We start from the raw sequence: 14972 nt of genomic DNA, 5'->3' as shown, positions 1-14972 counted from the left end.
ATTCTAATCTAACCCGATACCGAACGAAACAATACCGACGAATTTTCCGTTGATTCTGACTAACTTTCCGACCCGAAACACGGAGCGAAAAGGAACACGTCCGAACCCGATGGCGGAAAAAAAACAATCTAACATGGAGTCGACGCCCATGCGCAATGGAACCAAAGTAGGAGGAGTCCCTCGGTCTCGTGACTCGAAAAGACTTCTTCGAAGAAAAACAACTTGTAACACTCCGACCCAACACCAGACGGCGGACTATGCACAGCATGTGAATCTGCAGCGACTAATGCCACGAACAGATGTACACTGGGTAAGTGACATTTTCACTAGGAGGCATTTCCTTACAGTTAAATAATACGAATATGAACAAAGCCTCTAAGTGTAGATTTTTAATACTGAAACTGCTGAATACGGAATGGTGGGGCTATGTGCTTTTAGATTGCAGAGGTTGGCTGAGTGGTTGAGTTTATGTGAGTGGCTCTGTATAGAAGCTGGGTGAATGGCAGTGGATAGCTTAAAGTGGATGAGTGAATTGGTAGGTGACAGAAGTCAGTGGGTGAGTGAATTGTTGAATGCAGGTGGGTGAGTAGTGAATGGAAGTAAGTAGGTAGTAAGGTTCAATAGCACGTTGCAATTTCATGTGTGTAATTGTGCCCCACCACTATCTTCATTCACCAGCCACCACTGCTCTAGAGGTTTCGTCCTACGACCCTACTCTCACATAGAGAAGATCCATACAAAAAGATGGCACAATAGAATTGCATATAGACTGGGCACCTAGCTGACTTCCCGTGGAGTAGGAAACTGGTCTAAGAAGGCATTACCCCATCCATGAAATAGTTCCTGATAGCTTCCATCTCTTTCAGGATGTCACAGAAGAAGAGCTGGCCGAAGAGCAGGCGAAACAGGAAGAACAGATTGAAAAGTAAGTGATTCATCAGCTATGCACATAGGTCGAGGGGTAGGAAACCTGTCAGATGTTAAGCACACCAACCTCCGCTTCTCTGCTGCAGCCAGAATGTACTGAGGCCATTACCTCCAAACTCTACCTTTACATGCTCCCAGGGATCATTTGGAATTGTTTGTAGGTGCATACTTGAAAGTAAACAGCAGTTACAAAGGTAGAACATATGCATTCAGGGTGCAGGAGAGTTACTGACATTGTTCATCGTTTCATCAGAAAGTTGCTGTGAAGACCCTTATTTGTTTCTGAATAGTGTTGATTGTGTTAAGGCATTGGTCATTAGTATTGTACAAAATCACTGTCCCGCCTCCAACGTGGGCATTTACTATCATCACCATTATTTGAAGCTCTTGGTGTCTAGTTGATTCTTAAAGTTCGAGGTGCGAGACCGGTAAGTTGAATGCTTTCCCTAATTTGTTTTAATTGCTGGTCAGTGTTTTAAATTTGGCTCTCTTTTCGATTGATAATGTAGGGATTTTAATGCTTAGTGTAAAAGGTCTCACCTTTTCTGTCGTCATCACGATTCTTTCATTTTGAATACATGTAAATTTGCACAGGAGTCTGACCTAGAGACCATGGAAATATATATTTATTTGGCCTGCATGTAAAGAATTATGGAACTGAACAGCATTCAAGGCAACATTTTGTTTGAGGCTGCTTGGAGTGGTGAGTCGCACTTCAATGTTGAGGGTCAGTCGAATTTGACTCCTAAGTCCACAAGCTTATGCACAAGGAATATGTGATTGTCTGAGAGTTGCTGCAGAGCATCAGAATTTCTTGCCTCATGGATGTTCACAGACAGCCATCTGCTGCTTGCAGATTTGGATGTCCTTCGACACAAGGACCACGCCTGGCCTCTGCTTCTTCTCCGTTGAGATTGTTGCACAGTTTGATACAACATACATTTGGGAATTCTGGTTGAAGACCATGAGTAAATGACAAGTGTTTGTAGCTAAATGTTAATTGAGGGTCTTCCAAGAAGCGCAAGGTTATATGTGAACCTGTCCTCTTTGGGGTGGAGCCGCTTTCTGACTGAGGTCACTAAGGAGGTCCTCAGTAGGCCTGCTGATGTGTAGTGTCTGAAAGAGCAATGTAGGCTCAACTGCAGAAGGCTGCAGTGGGGTCACAGAGTTTCAGGGCTGCTACGTAGAGAAATGTTTCTGTGGAGGTGTGTTTCACAATGCTGTCTATTGGCGGGGTGGTAAAATCAGTGGGGAGCCTTTGTTACATCAAGATGTTGGGTGGCACACATTTTGGGAATTTTGTAGTGTCTAAGATATCCGAAGAGGGATTTAGCGCTAGTGGATGACATTTTAGCAGAGGTATGAACCTGGCACCAATAGAGAAGGTGGAACACTTTCATCCCATTAATGAAATGACAGGGTGGTGGTGTTGGACCAAAGGTGGTAGTGTACTGAGCAGGCAGACTGTAGTTTCTTGGTTTGCTGGCACGGAGGCGGTGGTTGTATGTGTTGTTATTTTATCAGAGAAGCATTGGGTGCGTGTTGAAGATTGGAGGTCAATGGTTAGAGTTGTGTTTACAGTTTTAAAGAGTTCGCCAGAATCTGGTGGCAAGCAGGATTTTATTGGTGCAAATGACTCAAAAGTACGAAATGGAGAAGATTTATTTTTTTTTTTTTTTTGCTGCACTTATGGATACCAAGTTCACAAAGATCTTATGGCTCAACCTGGCAGGCAGGAGGAAGACTGAAGGCGTTTAAGTGTGTGTGCCCATCCTCCAGACAACCAAAAGCAAGTTTGGTGACATAGTGAAGGATAAAGTTCATGTGGCTCCCTCTTACTTCTGCTTCAAGTGCACCTCATGGCGCTCCCTACCAATAGTTGTTCCACGAAAGCTGTGGATAATACAGTGGTAAACGCTCTAAAATATTCAGTCCAATCCATCAGGTGTTTGAATGCCATACTTGGGCTGCAGTGAAATTGTGTACTAAGGTTCTGATGTTGCAGCCACAAAGGAAATTGTGGTGATACTCCAGGTGAGCATTTAATAAAGATATAGAGTGAAATGCCATGGTGTGCCGGAAGAGAATTGCTCTCTCACATCTTTATCTGCTGATTTCTGATAAATGATTGATTTTTATCTAAAACCAATACTACTTTTCCTTTAACAGCAACTGAGGGTGCGCCAGCAGTGCAAGTTACCCTAACACAAAACAAAATGAATAATCATAAAAAAGGTTTCTTTTATATAGCTTTTGCTAATTTCGTAGCACTAGAAATATACTATTACCCAGGTCCATGTCACTCTGAAGGATAACATTGATTTGACCATGATCCTGTTGTTTAAAAAAAAAATTGCCTTAAGCTTGCGCCTATAAGGGACATCAGGGTCAGCAGACTTGCAAGCCTCTTTTCCTCTCTTCATCACAGTCTTCCCTTAGAAAGAGGATGAACTCAAAACAGCCAATTGAACCTTTGAATAGAGAATGATTTATTCCAGTTGTTAATCAAAATATAAAAGTATAAGCTCATTTATCTCTATACTGGGTTAGAGAAGATAAAAGAAAGGGCAGGAATTTACAAGGTCACAATGGAAGGAAGCTATTTTGAGTGTGCTCGATGCAGGGGAAAAAGGTCAAAAGTGGCAGATGTCCATCCCCCTAGTTGATATATATATATAGAGAGAGATATATGGCACATTCTCTAAAGAGGGCAAATGAGACAAGCCCCAAATATCCCCCTTTGACCGTTGCCTTGTAAATTTATGTTCAGTAAACAGCCTTATTTGGTAATGTAGGCTCAACCCTGAGTCAACCTGCCCCATCAAAGTCATTATAACTTAAGTGGCTATTTAGAGTTTGACAGACACAAGACATCCGCCGAAGACTGAAAAGCCAAGGAAAGCCATGTGCTTGGTTTATACATATTTTGTCTGCTGGGGACTAGTGAGCCGTGTTTGTATTTTTGGGGATTTATTTATTGATTTGTTTCCGGGGGGGGGGGGGGTATTGGGTCTATTGTGATGGCCTGGTTCTGCACTATTAATAATTTCTGTAAAAGCTTTTTTTGGAGGGAGGAAACAATTCTCATTCTCTAATCATTCCAATCCAGTCTATCACTTCTTACTGTGCTTTGCCACAACAGAAGGAGACCAAGAAACATATGTAAATGAGGTTTGGTGCTTCTTCAGTAGGAACAGTTCAGCCCAAACCATAAGCCCCCTCACTTCTAAACAGGGAAAACAGCAAGTTTAGACCAGGTTTAGGCCCAGAGTAATTACCAATAGTTAAGATTACCTCAGACATTCCATACATCTTTTCTCGCTTTTTTTCTGTCTGCACTTTTTGGAGGTCATTTGCCATAACTGTATCTGCTTAGCTGAAGTTTTGTTACTACCTTTGAACTAAGTCTTCTGCAGCGAGTCTCACAAAAAGAGGCTTTTAAAAAAGCTGTTTAATATTTTTGGGTGAAGTTATCATCTCAGCCACTGGTAATTATTCTGGGCCTCAACCTGGTCCTTCGTTTTTGTGCCCACTATTCCACCTCAGGCAGGAGCATGTTCCTATTGGATTGATGTGCATTTGGTTGATCTCCGTCATGAGCCGCATAGTGGATGACAAGGATGGATTTCAGTGCAGCCCTGAGACTTTCCCAGTGTCTGAGATTAATTTGCGCATTCCTTCCATGACTTTGTTGTTGCAGTTATCTTAAACAATGTGTTTAAATTAACTTGCAAGCCATCCTTTCATAGTGCCTGACATAGATGTGTGGCTGATGCACTGATGTTGGGTTCACTTTGTTCCTTTGCCAAAATTACCTGGATTTTTCACCAAAGGCAGGATTATTTGTTGATAGCTGTCTACTTCGGTCTCTTCCCTTTGCATGCCATGGTTGCTAAAATGACAAAATGTCAGATTTTGGAACAAGCTCACACGGTTGCAATTGAAACAGAGAAAAATCACTTGTGACAGTCTCTTTGTTCTAATGTTTTAGAAATTGAGGTCGGTGTTAAAGGAAGTATTTAGTCGGCTGGATTATGGAACAGCAGCTGTTCTTTATTTTTACCTGTTTTTTTGTTCAGATTTCACAACACAGTAGTGGTTATATGTGCTGAGCTATGGTCGGCATCGAGGAACTGTTTCCTCTTGAAGAAATCTTATTTCAGCTTTGACTACGAGTCCCGTTCTAGTGCATGGTAGTTTACTTTGCTACTGTGTATGAGGTGAATGCGGGGAACAGTGTGGCATATCATTTCGTAGATCCTTAACCATGAAGGAGTTCAGTCCGTCACAGCAGCTCGAGTCAAAGAGTCCTGTTCTGTATAGATGATCCTGCATTCCATCTGGTAAAAAGGTAGCATAGGACACTGAGAACCAAAACCTCTATAAAGGAAGCTAGAGGACTATTCGAAAAAAGGGCCCAGCAGTGAAGGAACTCCTGTTCCTTTAACACAATCTTTCTGTGCCTCATTCATAATCCAAGGTGAGCCCTATGTTCATGATGTCTTGATGAATTTTGAGACCTACAGTAGTAACAAGAATCACTTTAGGAGCACTAAAGGAACAATGTATGGGTTTTGAGATCTATTGTGACATCCTTTACTCAATGTCCCCTTTAAGGAAGGATGATGGGATTTGAGACCCATTGTTATTCACTTGACATCCTTTCCAAAGATTATCCTTTAGAGTGGTTTCTATTGTACCTGGTTCTCATACATGGGCATCTTAAACACTTGAGTTTCCCTGGATAGCACTCCTAGAGTTGGACATGTACATGTCTAAGATGTACTGGTTCATCCTGCCAGACCGGTTCCTTAAAGCTGCCTATATTGACATCCCTCTCACCCCTCAAAAGAGCTACACACTTGTTCCTTCTCTAACCTGGTAAAGCTTCCTTTTTGAATCCCTCTCCTTTCTGATCTCCTCATGTCTCCAGGTTGAGGTATTTTAGGTCTGCCTCTCCAGATTAGATCTGTCCCTTAAAGTGAAAAGTGTATTGGTCCCTAAATAACAACAGATGGGCCTCTCTAGCTCCCCCCTTTCCATTGGTTGCCCTGGGGGGGAGAGGCTTCCCTTCTTACCTGTTCAGGAATGTGGCAGTAGTCCGTGAGATGTGCCTAATGTTATTAAGTAAGTAATGTGCATTCCACACAGCACAGTCCTAACTGTATTTTTAATGTATGTATTTTAATGGCAGTCTTACCTGCCACTTGAAAGCACAGGTGGTAATCCAGCATAAACGTACAATGGTGCTCCGGTATGCAGGTCCCATGCTTTGCATTTTGGTGCTCAGCAGTCAGTAAATAGACCTCTGTGGTTGGGTTGCACTTGTGCAGGCTTTAGAAATCCTTTCAGTCTGAAAGCTGTTTCTTCAAAGAACAGTAGTCTGAGAATTGCTTAAGGAATTGATTGGAGGGTAGAGATCGAAAACTCCGGACTGTGGTCTGGCGAAGCAGTGGTTGAATACTCACTGCTGATGGTTACAGTGTGGCACAATGGTTAGAGCGGCAGACCCTGATGCAGAGATCTGGCCCGGGACCACGGTTCAATTCCCACCTCGGCGGGTCTTGGGCTCAATTCCCTTGGACCAGATAATTCTCGCCTTGGTGCCTAATCTAATTAATGGGTCCCACTCTGTAACTCTGGGCAATAGCTTGCTTAATCTCCACAACGGCCCTCACAGCGCTTGGATGCCTGGCTTCACCCTGGGACTGTCCAGGAGTGGGTGCCTCACAGGGAAAAGCCAGGAGGGGTTCCACAGCGATATGCGTACAGCGCCTTGAGACACTAATGGGTGAGTAGTGCGCTATACAAGTGCAAAGTTTACAGTTTTTGACAGTTTTACATTGTGGTGGTATTTAGTGAAGGATTTCATGCCACAGTTGTGCAGTAGCAGAGATTTGACTCAAACTAGGAGGAAGAATGTTAGAGGGTGGAAAACATGCAACAATTCCTGTCATCTGTGAAAATAATTTACTGGTTCTTTTGTACCAAACAGCCGTTAAATCTTTACAGCAAGCTATAAAACCCATTTTTACTTGCCAGCTTTTATAATTCAATTCTTTCTCGGATCAGCTTCCTGTTTACACACTGTACTTCTTTCTTCAATTTGCTTTCACTGACGTGCTCTCAAAAGCCATCTTGGAATATGTAATTTTAATAAGAAAATTGCTTTAGAGGATCACACAAAGCCCTTTTATTCACTTGACTCTTCCCCCTTGTTCGACCTGTCAGCTCTTGGCGAGGTTTCTCCTGTCTTTTTGCTTCTGACCTCCCATTTTTGATCCTGTGCTGAATTTAGTTTTTGTTGGCTTTAGGACTTTGGGTGCTTTACCACTGCAGATCAGTGCTAAAGTGCAAGTGCTCCCTGTCTAAATTGTATTGGTGATTGGTTTATCCATGATTGGCATATTTGATTTACTAGTACGTCCCTAGTAAAGTGCACTGTGTGTGCCCAGGGCCTGTAAATCAAATGATACTAGTAGGCCTGCAGCACTGATTGTGCCACCCACACAAGTAGCCCTGTAAACATGATTCAGTCCTGCCACTTGTGTTTGCAGTTTTAAACTGCCATTTCGACCTGGCAACCCAAACCTTCCATTTTACTACTTGTACGTCACCCCTAAAGTAGGCCCAAACCAGCCCCTTGGCTAGGGTGCAGTGTATTGAAAAGGTAGGACATATGCTGGTGTGTTTGTTTTACATATCCTGATAGTAAAAATACTGCTAATTTCATTATTCACTATTGCAAGGGCTCTCTCTCCCCTAGAGTGGCATGGGAATTACCTTGAAATATGTTTTAAGTGTAGTTCAACCTGGGGACTTTTAGAAAGTGGGTATTTGCTTGCTAACTATTCTGTGCCTCTGCCTGTCTGCTGACTACATGTCTGGGTCAGAATGACAGTTGTCTGTTTGTGCATTCACTCTAGACAGTCACACCAAGGGAGCTGAGGTGTGCCCTGCATATCCTGATGGCTCATCACCAGGCCAATGAGTCTTCCTGAGTAGAGTGGTGAGAGGAGCTAACACTTGCACCTGAATAGGGCTGTACTTGTCCTCATACAAAGCAGTCTCCAACGCCCCTGAATGTGTCTGGGGCCAGGGCAGGAAAGGCAGGGTCATGTGCACTACAAAGACTTCTCTTTGAAGTTTGTCTACTTCAAAGACAGAAATGGGTATTAGTTAGAATCCTTCTCGATGGAGGAAATTTGCCAGGAAGAAGACCTGGATGCAGTAGCAGGGACTGCCACTCTGCCAGTTGCTTTGTTGTGCTGGCCTGCTGCTTGCTGCTTCGCTCCTGAGAGTGAAAGGACTGGACTTGGCTTTCTACAGCCTGCTTCCAAAGGTTCTCCAAGGGCTTGGATAGAGATTTCTTCCTATTAAGAAGTCTTGGGGACATCAAAGACTTCACCTGCCAGAGCCTAGGCTCTCTTGCTGAGAGTCCTGACTTGCCAACTGGTGCCAAATCCAGCTCCTGGGCCCTTGGGAGTGAGTTCTAGTGCAACAAGGAAGAAACTAGTACATCGACTTCCAGAATGACTTTGTGTAAGGAAATGCCTCCTTGGCATGGTTACCCCCTGACTTTTTACCTTTGCTGATGCTATGTTTTGAATTGAAAGTGTGCTGAGGCCTGCTAACCAGGCCCCAGCACCAGTGTTCTTTCCCTAACCTGTACTTTTGATTCCACAATTGGCACACCCTGGCATCCAGATAAGTCCCTTGTAACTGGTACCCCTGGTACCAAGGGCCCTGATGCCAGGGAAGGTCTCTAAGGGCTGCAGCATGTATTATGCCACCCTAGAGACCCCTCACTCAGCACAGACACACTGCTTACCAGCTTGTGTGTGCTAGTGAGAACAAAATGAGTAAGTCGACATGGCACTCCCCTCAGGGTGCCATGCCAGCCTCTCACTGCCTATGCAGTATAGGTAAGACACCCCTCTAGCAGGCCTTACAGCCCTAAGGCAGGGTGCACTATACCATAGGTGAGGGTACCAGTGCATGAGCACTGTGCCCCTACCGTGTCTAAGCAAAACCTTAGACATTGTAAGTGCAGGGTAGCCATAAGAGTATATGGTCTGGGAGTCTGTTTTACACGAACTCCACAGCACCATAATGGCTACCCTGAAAACTGGGAAGTTTGGTATCAAACTTCTCAGCACAATAAATACACACTGATGCCAGTGTACATTTTATTGTAAAATACACCACAGAGGGCACCTTAGAGGTGCCCCCTGAAACTTATCCGACTATCTGTGTAGGCTGACTGGTTCCAGCAGCCTGCCACACTAGAGACATGTTGCTGGCCTCATGGGGAGAGTGCCTTTGTCACTCTGAGGCCAGTAACAAAGCCTGCACTGGGTGGAGATGCTAACACCTCCCCCAGGCAGGAGCTGTAACACCTGGCGGTGAGCCTCAAAGGCTCACCCCTTTGTCACAGCACCGCAGGACACTCCAGCTAGTGGAGTTGCCCGCCCCCTCCGGCCCCGGCCCCCACTTTTGGCGGCAGGGCCGGAGAAAATAATGAGAATAACAAGGAGGAGTCACTGGCCAGTCAGGACAGCCCCTAAGGTGTCCTGAGCTGAGGTGACTCTAACTTTTAGAAATCCTCCATCTTGCAGATGGAGGATTCCCCCAATAGGATTAGGGATGTGACCCCCTCCACTTGGGAGGAGGCACAAAGAGGGTGTACCCACCCTCAGGGCTAGTAGCCATTGGCTACTAACCCCCCAGACCTAAACACGCCCTTAAATTTAGTATTTAAGGGCTCTCCCTGAACCTAGAAACTAGATTCCTGCTACAACAAGAAGAAGGACTGCCTAGCTGAAAACCCCTGCAGAGGAAGACCAGAAGACAACAACTGCCTTGGCTCCAGAAACTCACCGGCCTGTCTCCTGCCTTCCAAAGAACTCTGCTCCAGCGACGCCTTCCAAAGGGACCAGCGACCTCTGAATCCTCTGAGGACTGCCCTGCTTCGACGACGACAAGAAACTCCAGAGGACAGCGGACCTGCTCAAAAAAGACTGCAACTTTATCCAAAGGAGCAGCTTTAAAGAACCCTGCAATCTCCCCGCAAGAAGCGTGAGACTTGCAACACTGCACCCGGCGATCCCGACTCGGCTGGTGGAGAACCAACACCTCAGGGAGGACCCCCGGACTACTCTACGACTGTGAGTACCAAAACTTGTCCCCCCTGAGCCCCCACAGCGCCGCCTGCAGAGGGAATCCCGAGGCTTCCCCTGACCGCGACTCTCTGAAACCTAAGTCCTGACGCCTGGAAAAGACCCTGCACCCGCAGCCCCCAGGACCTGAAGGACCGGACTTTCACTGCAGAAGTGACCCCCAGGAGTCCCTCTCCCTTGCCCAAGTGGAGGTTTCCCCGAGGAACCCCCCCCCCTTGCCTGCCTGCAGCGCTGAAGAGATCCCTTGATCTCTCATTGACTTCCATTGCGAACCCGACGCTTGTTCTAACACTGCACCCGGCCGCCCCCGCACCGCTGAGGGTGAAATTTCTGTGTGGGCTTGTGTCCCCCCCGGTGCCCTACAAAACCCCCCTGGTCTGCCCTCCGAAGACGCGGGTACTTACCTGCTGGCAGACTGGAACCGGGGCACCCCCTTCTCTCCATTGAAGCCTATGCGTTTTGGGCACCACTTTGAACTCTGCACCTGACCGGCCCTGAGCTGCTGGTGTGGTAACTTTGGGGTTGCTCTGAACCCCCAACGGTGGGCTACCTTGGACCAAGAACTGAACCCTGTAAGTGTCTTACTTACCTGGTAAAACTAACCAAAACTTACCTCCCCCAGGAACTGTGAAAATTGCACTAAGTGTCCACTTTTAAAATAGCTATTTGTGAATAACTTGAAAAGTATACATGCAATTGAAATGATTCAAAGTTCCTAATGTACTTACCTGCAATACCTTTCAAACAAGATATTACATGTTAAATTTGAACCTGTGGTTCTTAAAATAAACTAAGAAAAGATATTCTTCTATACAAAACCTATTGGCTGGATTTGTCTCTGAGTGTGTGTACCTCATTTATTGTCTATGTGTATGTACAACAAATGCTTAACACTACTCCTTGGATAAGCCTACTGCTCGACCACACTACCACAAAATAGAGCATTAGTATTATCTCTTTTTACCACTATTTTACCTCTAAGGGGAACCCTTGGACTCTGTGCATGCTATTCCTTACTTTGAAATAGCACATACAGAGCCAACTTCCTACACTTTGGAACCGGCACCACTCTCCCACCTACAACACAGGTCCCAACGCTGCCACAGTGCCTCCAAAGTACCTCCACAGGGTCAGTCCAGAGTGCTGTATCACTGATGTCTGTGGCACCCGACTCCGCATATGGCCCTGTGCAGGGACCGTGACACTGCAAAGTTGACACCTGGCAACTTGAGCTGCTGGTTTCATCAACCCCCATCTTATCGTAAGGAGCTGATGCCTCACCCTAATGCTGCACCACCTCCTCTGCAACCGTAAGGAACCAACACCTCACCTCCCCTGGCAAGCACTAAGGAACTGACGACTCACCTCCCCGGTGGCAGGAAGGAATCAGTGCCGTACTGGTTCCAGCAATGCCTCACCTCCCTGACTCCATGCAAAGTCATTGTTTGCTTATTGTTTTCCAAGGAGTGGTAATTGGGGTCTATATGACTCTGTGGCCGGCTGCTCCCTCGTGGTTGGCGCCGGACTGTTGGAAGCGACTTCATCAAGCCCATGGGATACCTCCAGTTGGAGCTACTGTGTTTCTAAGTGCTATACTACATTTAATCTTTGAAATTTCTTATCTTTACTTATGTGTGTTGGATTTTCATATTTTTTTTACTGAGGTAAATATTGGCTATTTTTCTAAGCCTGAGTACTTTTGCGGGGTGGGGGGTGTTTGTGTGTGTGTGTCTGCCAACTAGCGACCCCATTTCTAACACCCCTCTTAACCTTTGAGTGACTTTAAACCAGTGACACGTGCAGTTCAAGCAATTAGACATTCTACTTTGTCTTTATTTGCCTTATGTTTAAAACCCTCAAAATTCAAAAATAACCATCCACCCAACTTCCTCGTTATACCTACAGTGCTGATTGTATATGTCACTGTTACTTGTCCCGGTCACCTGAGAGGTTAACATTGTACTTCTGGTGCTAAATTGAGCTTAAATGTTTATGAAGATTATCTTCTCTGAGAAGAAGGCCACTTACATTTTCTACTTGGAAAAGGGGTGTTGACGCCTGCACAGAGCTCCCCACACCTTCCAGCCACAGCGATGGCGGAACAAACTGTGCATGACAGAAGATTAAAATAAGTGTTATAGGTTGAGACCCGGACCCTGGTTCATAGCATTCATACTTTTTTACTCTGTCATTCGATTTTACATGCTGAATTGCAGTATAAATACATTTTAGACACGTTTGTTTACAGTAATATTCCTAAATCCACGTCCAACATATCTAAAGCTCACACCCACCAGTAGAAGTCTTGGAGCTTTGGTTGCATTTGTAGAGTTAACTGGCATGGAGGATAAAATAAAGGGTGAAACTCTGTTGTAATACTGACTTTAATGTGGAATATCCTGTTAAATAAAGACTTAGAGGGTGATTTAAAATGCCTTATATATGTAGCAATGCTGAACATGGAGCTAGTCCAGTTTTCTAACCTTTTGTTGAAAGTTGTCATACAAACTTTGGTTTGACAGATTTTAGGCAATTATTGTGTTCTCAGTTAGCTGCATTTTATTTTTAATATATCCTGCTCTACCAAAATTCAGTAAGTTCCCATAAATCCCCTTTGCTCTAATTTTAGGCTGTTGTCTGAAATAAACATCTGACTTAAAGAAGTCAATAATGTTTTAGCTTGGCTATTTATGGCCATCTACTGGGTTCTTCATTGTGATGTGTATGAAAGAATTATTTTTTTCTTTGATGGATTTTGTTTCCTTTTTTCCTTAGAGTGTTGTGTTTAAGTGCTTGCAGCAGATGCTGCTTATATGTTGTCACTGCCTGATGCAGGGATTATTCCTGGCAATACATTTCTTTTTCACCCTTTGCCTTGGACACTTCCCCATCACTGGTTAACTGTGTTGCTTTGCATTACAGACAACAAGAACTCTCTAATTTGCTGCATGAGAAGAACTTTGCAAAAGCCCTGGGACTGGCTATATCACTGGATCACCCTTATACAGTGCTGACCGTGATCAAGGGTAAGTTTAATATGTAATATGTAGTGCATAGCATGTGCGGCTGTGGATTAACATGCACTGTATACTCCTGCCAACTAGTGTTGGGTTCGGACATGTGCACTATATAACATGTAATTTATGTCTTCACTGGTTGTCCGCACATCAGAGCTACTTGCATATAAAAGGTTGTTATGGATTTTCCAATGAATCACACCATTACAGTGCCATTTAATATCTGAGGAACCTCTCCCCTCCCAATTCTAGATTGATCATTTAGGAACCAAGAATGATAATCGTATAGTTTTAAATGGTCTTTTCAGCTCTGCATCCACCTCAGTGGCCAGATGCCTGACCTGAGTGCTGGACGAACTTCATACAGGTGGGTTTGCTGGTGCCAGAAGGGGTTTTTCACTGTTAAAACTGGAGTTAAAGTAATTCCTAATTGGCTTTAAACCATTGAAGGAATCAGTTCTTCTTAGGACACTTCTGAAATGTTGTACTGCTTGGAAGAATGCATCCAACACTGGTAATTTGTTACTGCTGCTCTCTTGAAGTCCTCACTCTTGTTTTTTTTACTTCCACTTCTGTTATGAGAATAGGTGAGGAATCGCACCAAACGTTTTTATATTTTCAGGGTGTTCCACCAATGAGCAAGAAACATTTCTAGATGACAAGTAGCCTAAATGGTTGCCACCTTTCTAAGTCCTGGACATGCTCATGCTCTTACCAGGGTGTTTTCAGGCCTCTGGGCACCCATGCACACTGCTGCAGCTACCTGTTCCTCATTCCGAGCGCGAGGTCGCCATCTACGCGATGTGCATCTGTTACAAAGGGCGCAACTCATTCTGATGACTGCTGGTACTGTCCTAGTTCAGTTAAAATTGCCCATATGTGGAGCTATATTCTTTGAGAAATGTTCTAAGGCATTGGTCTTTGTGTGCCTGTGGTGCTGCAGTGTCAGTTCAAGGCAGAGTCTGAGCTGGGTAGCATGTACTGCTCAAGTTGCTAAGTCCCTTCCTCTATACTCACCGAGGACTGGAATCTACCTGAAACTTGAACTGTGCAGCTACAATGGTCCTATCAGAACCACACATTCTTCACTGGTTCGACAGCTGAGAGTTTAAAATACCATGCCCAGCATGGCTTGAACATCATTACTGGTAGCTTTCTAACTCAGTGGTTACCTGCGACACAAGATAAATGTCTAGAGAATGTTTTAAATGAGTAGAACCTAAATTCTAAAACAGCTCTCTACCACAACATAATGATGGGGTAACAGTGCAGGAAGGGTATTGGAGGTGCTGGGCCTAATAAAAAAGATACTCTCACTGTGTTTGGCCCCACCAAAACCGCTTATGCTGGAGAAAACTGGTTGGATGTATCCTCTGAATGTGGAAAGCTTCCCATCCTCCTGGCTCCAGCAGTGTGAAATGGTGGAGTTTCGTCCCAGTGACCATGGCACAGTATTGCCTGCACCCCTTGAAAATGCAGCCTTTGAAAGTATTGCTTTGTTTTGGAGCCACATTATTCAGTTCTTTCTTCATCTGATGTAGTATAAGAGAATTGTAACTATTATTTACAAGTTTAGTTTGGCAGGAAGACCTTCAATACTTGTAAAATTGCTTATCTAGTATACACATGTTGGTAGTCTTGGGTATCCAATCAAAAGCATTACGTTCAGTCAATATTGTTACTTCCCATTTTTGTGTGTTGACAACAGCCTTTCAGACAAAGGGTCCTTGTCTTTCTGGGCCTCCCCCAGATAACACATACTGCCTGTTCCAAGCCTGTTCTGGCGCTTACCTTGGAACTGATTCAGGTAGTAAATCGTTGTTTCCTCACCTGTAAATGGGTGTGTATC

General features: G+C 44.6%; 1 protein-coding gene across 1 annotated transcript in view; it reads left to right on the top strand.

Moving 5' to 3' along the window:
* The window catches only part of TBL3 (transducin beta like 3), a 192600-nt gene that overhangs the window by 168508 nt on the left and 9120 nt on the right, over positions 1-14972 (top strand). The window contains exons 18-19 of the mRNA XM_069209783.1: positions 867-925; positions 13029-13132. Of these exons, the coding sequence (XP_069065884.1) occupies positions 867-925; positions 13029-13132 (163 nt within the window). The remainder of the gene's footprint in view (positions 1-866; positions 926-13028; positions 13133-14972) is intronic.

This window comes from Pleurodeles waltl, chromosome 10, assembly GCF_031143425.1.
Source record: "Pleurodeles waltl isolate 20211129_DDA chromosome 10, aPleWal1.hap1.20221129, whole genome shotgun sequence".
Classification (NCBI taxonomy): domain Eukaryota; kingdom Metazoa; phylum Chordata; class Amphibia; order Caudata; family Salamandridae; genus Pleurodeles; species Pleurodeles waltl.
The sequence above is the reverse complement of the archived record's forward strand: the minus strand, read 5'-3'. Positions and strand labels throughout refer to the sequence as shown.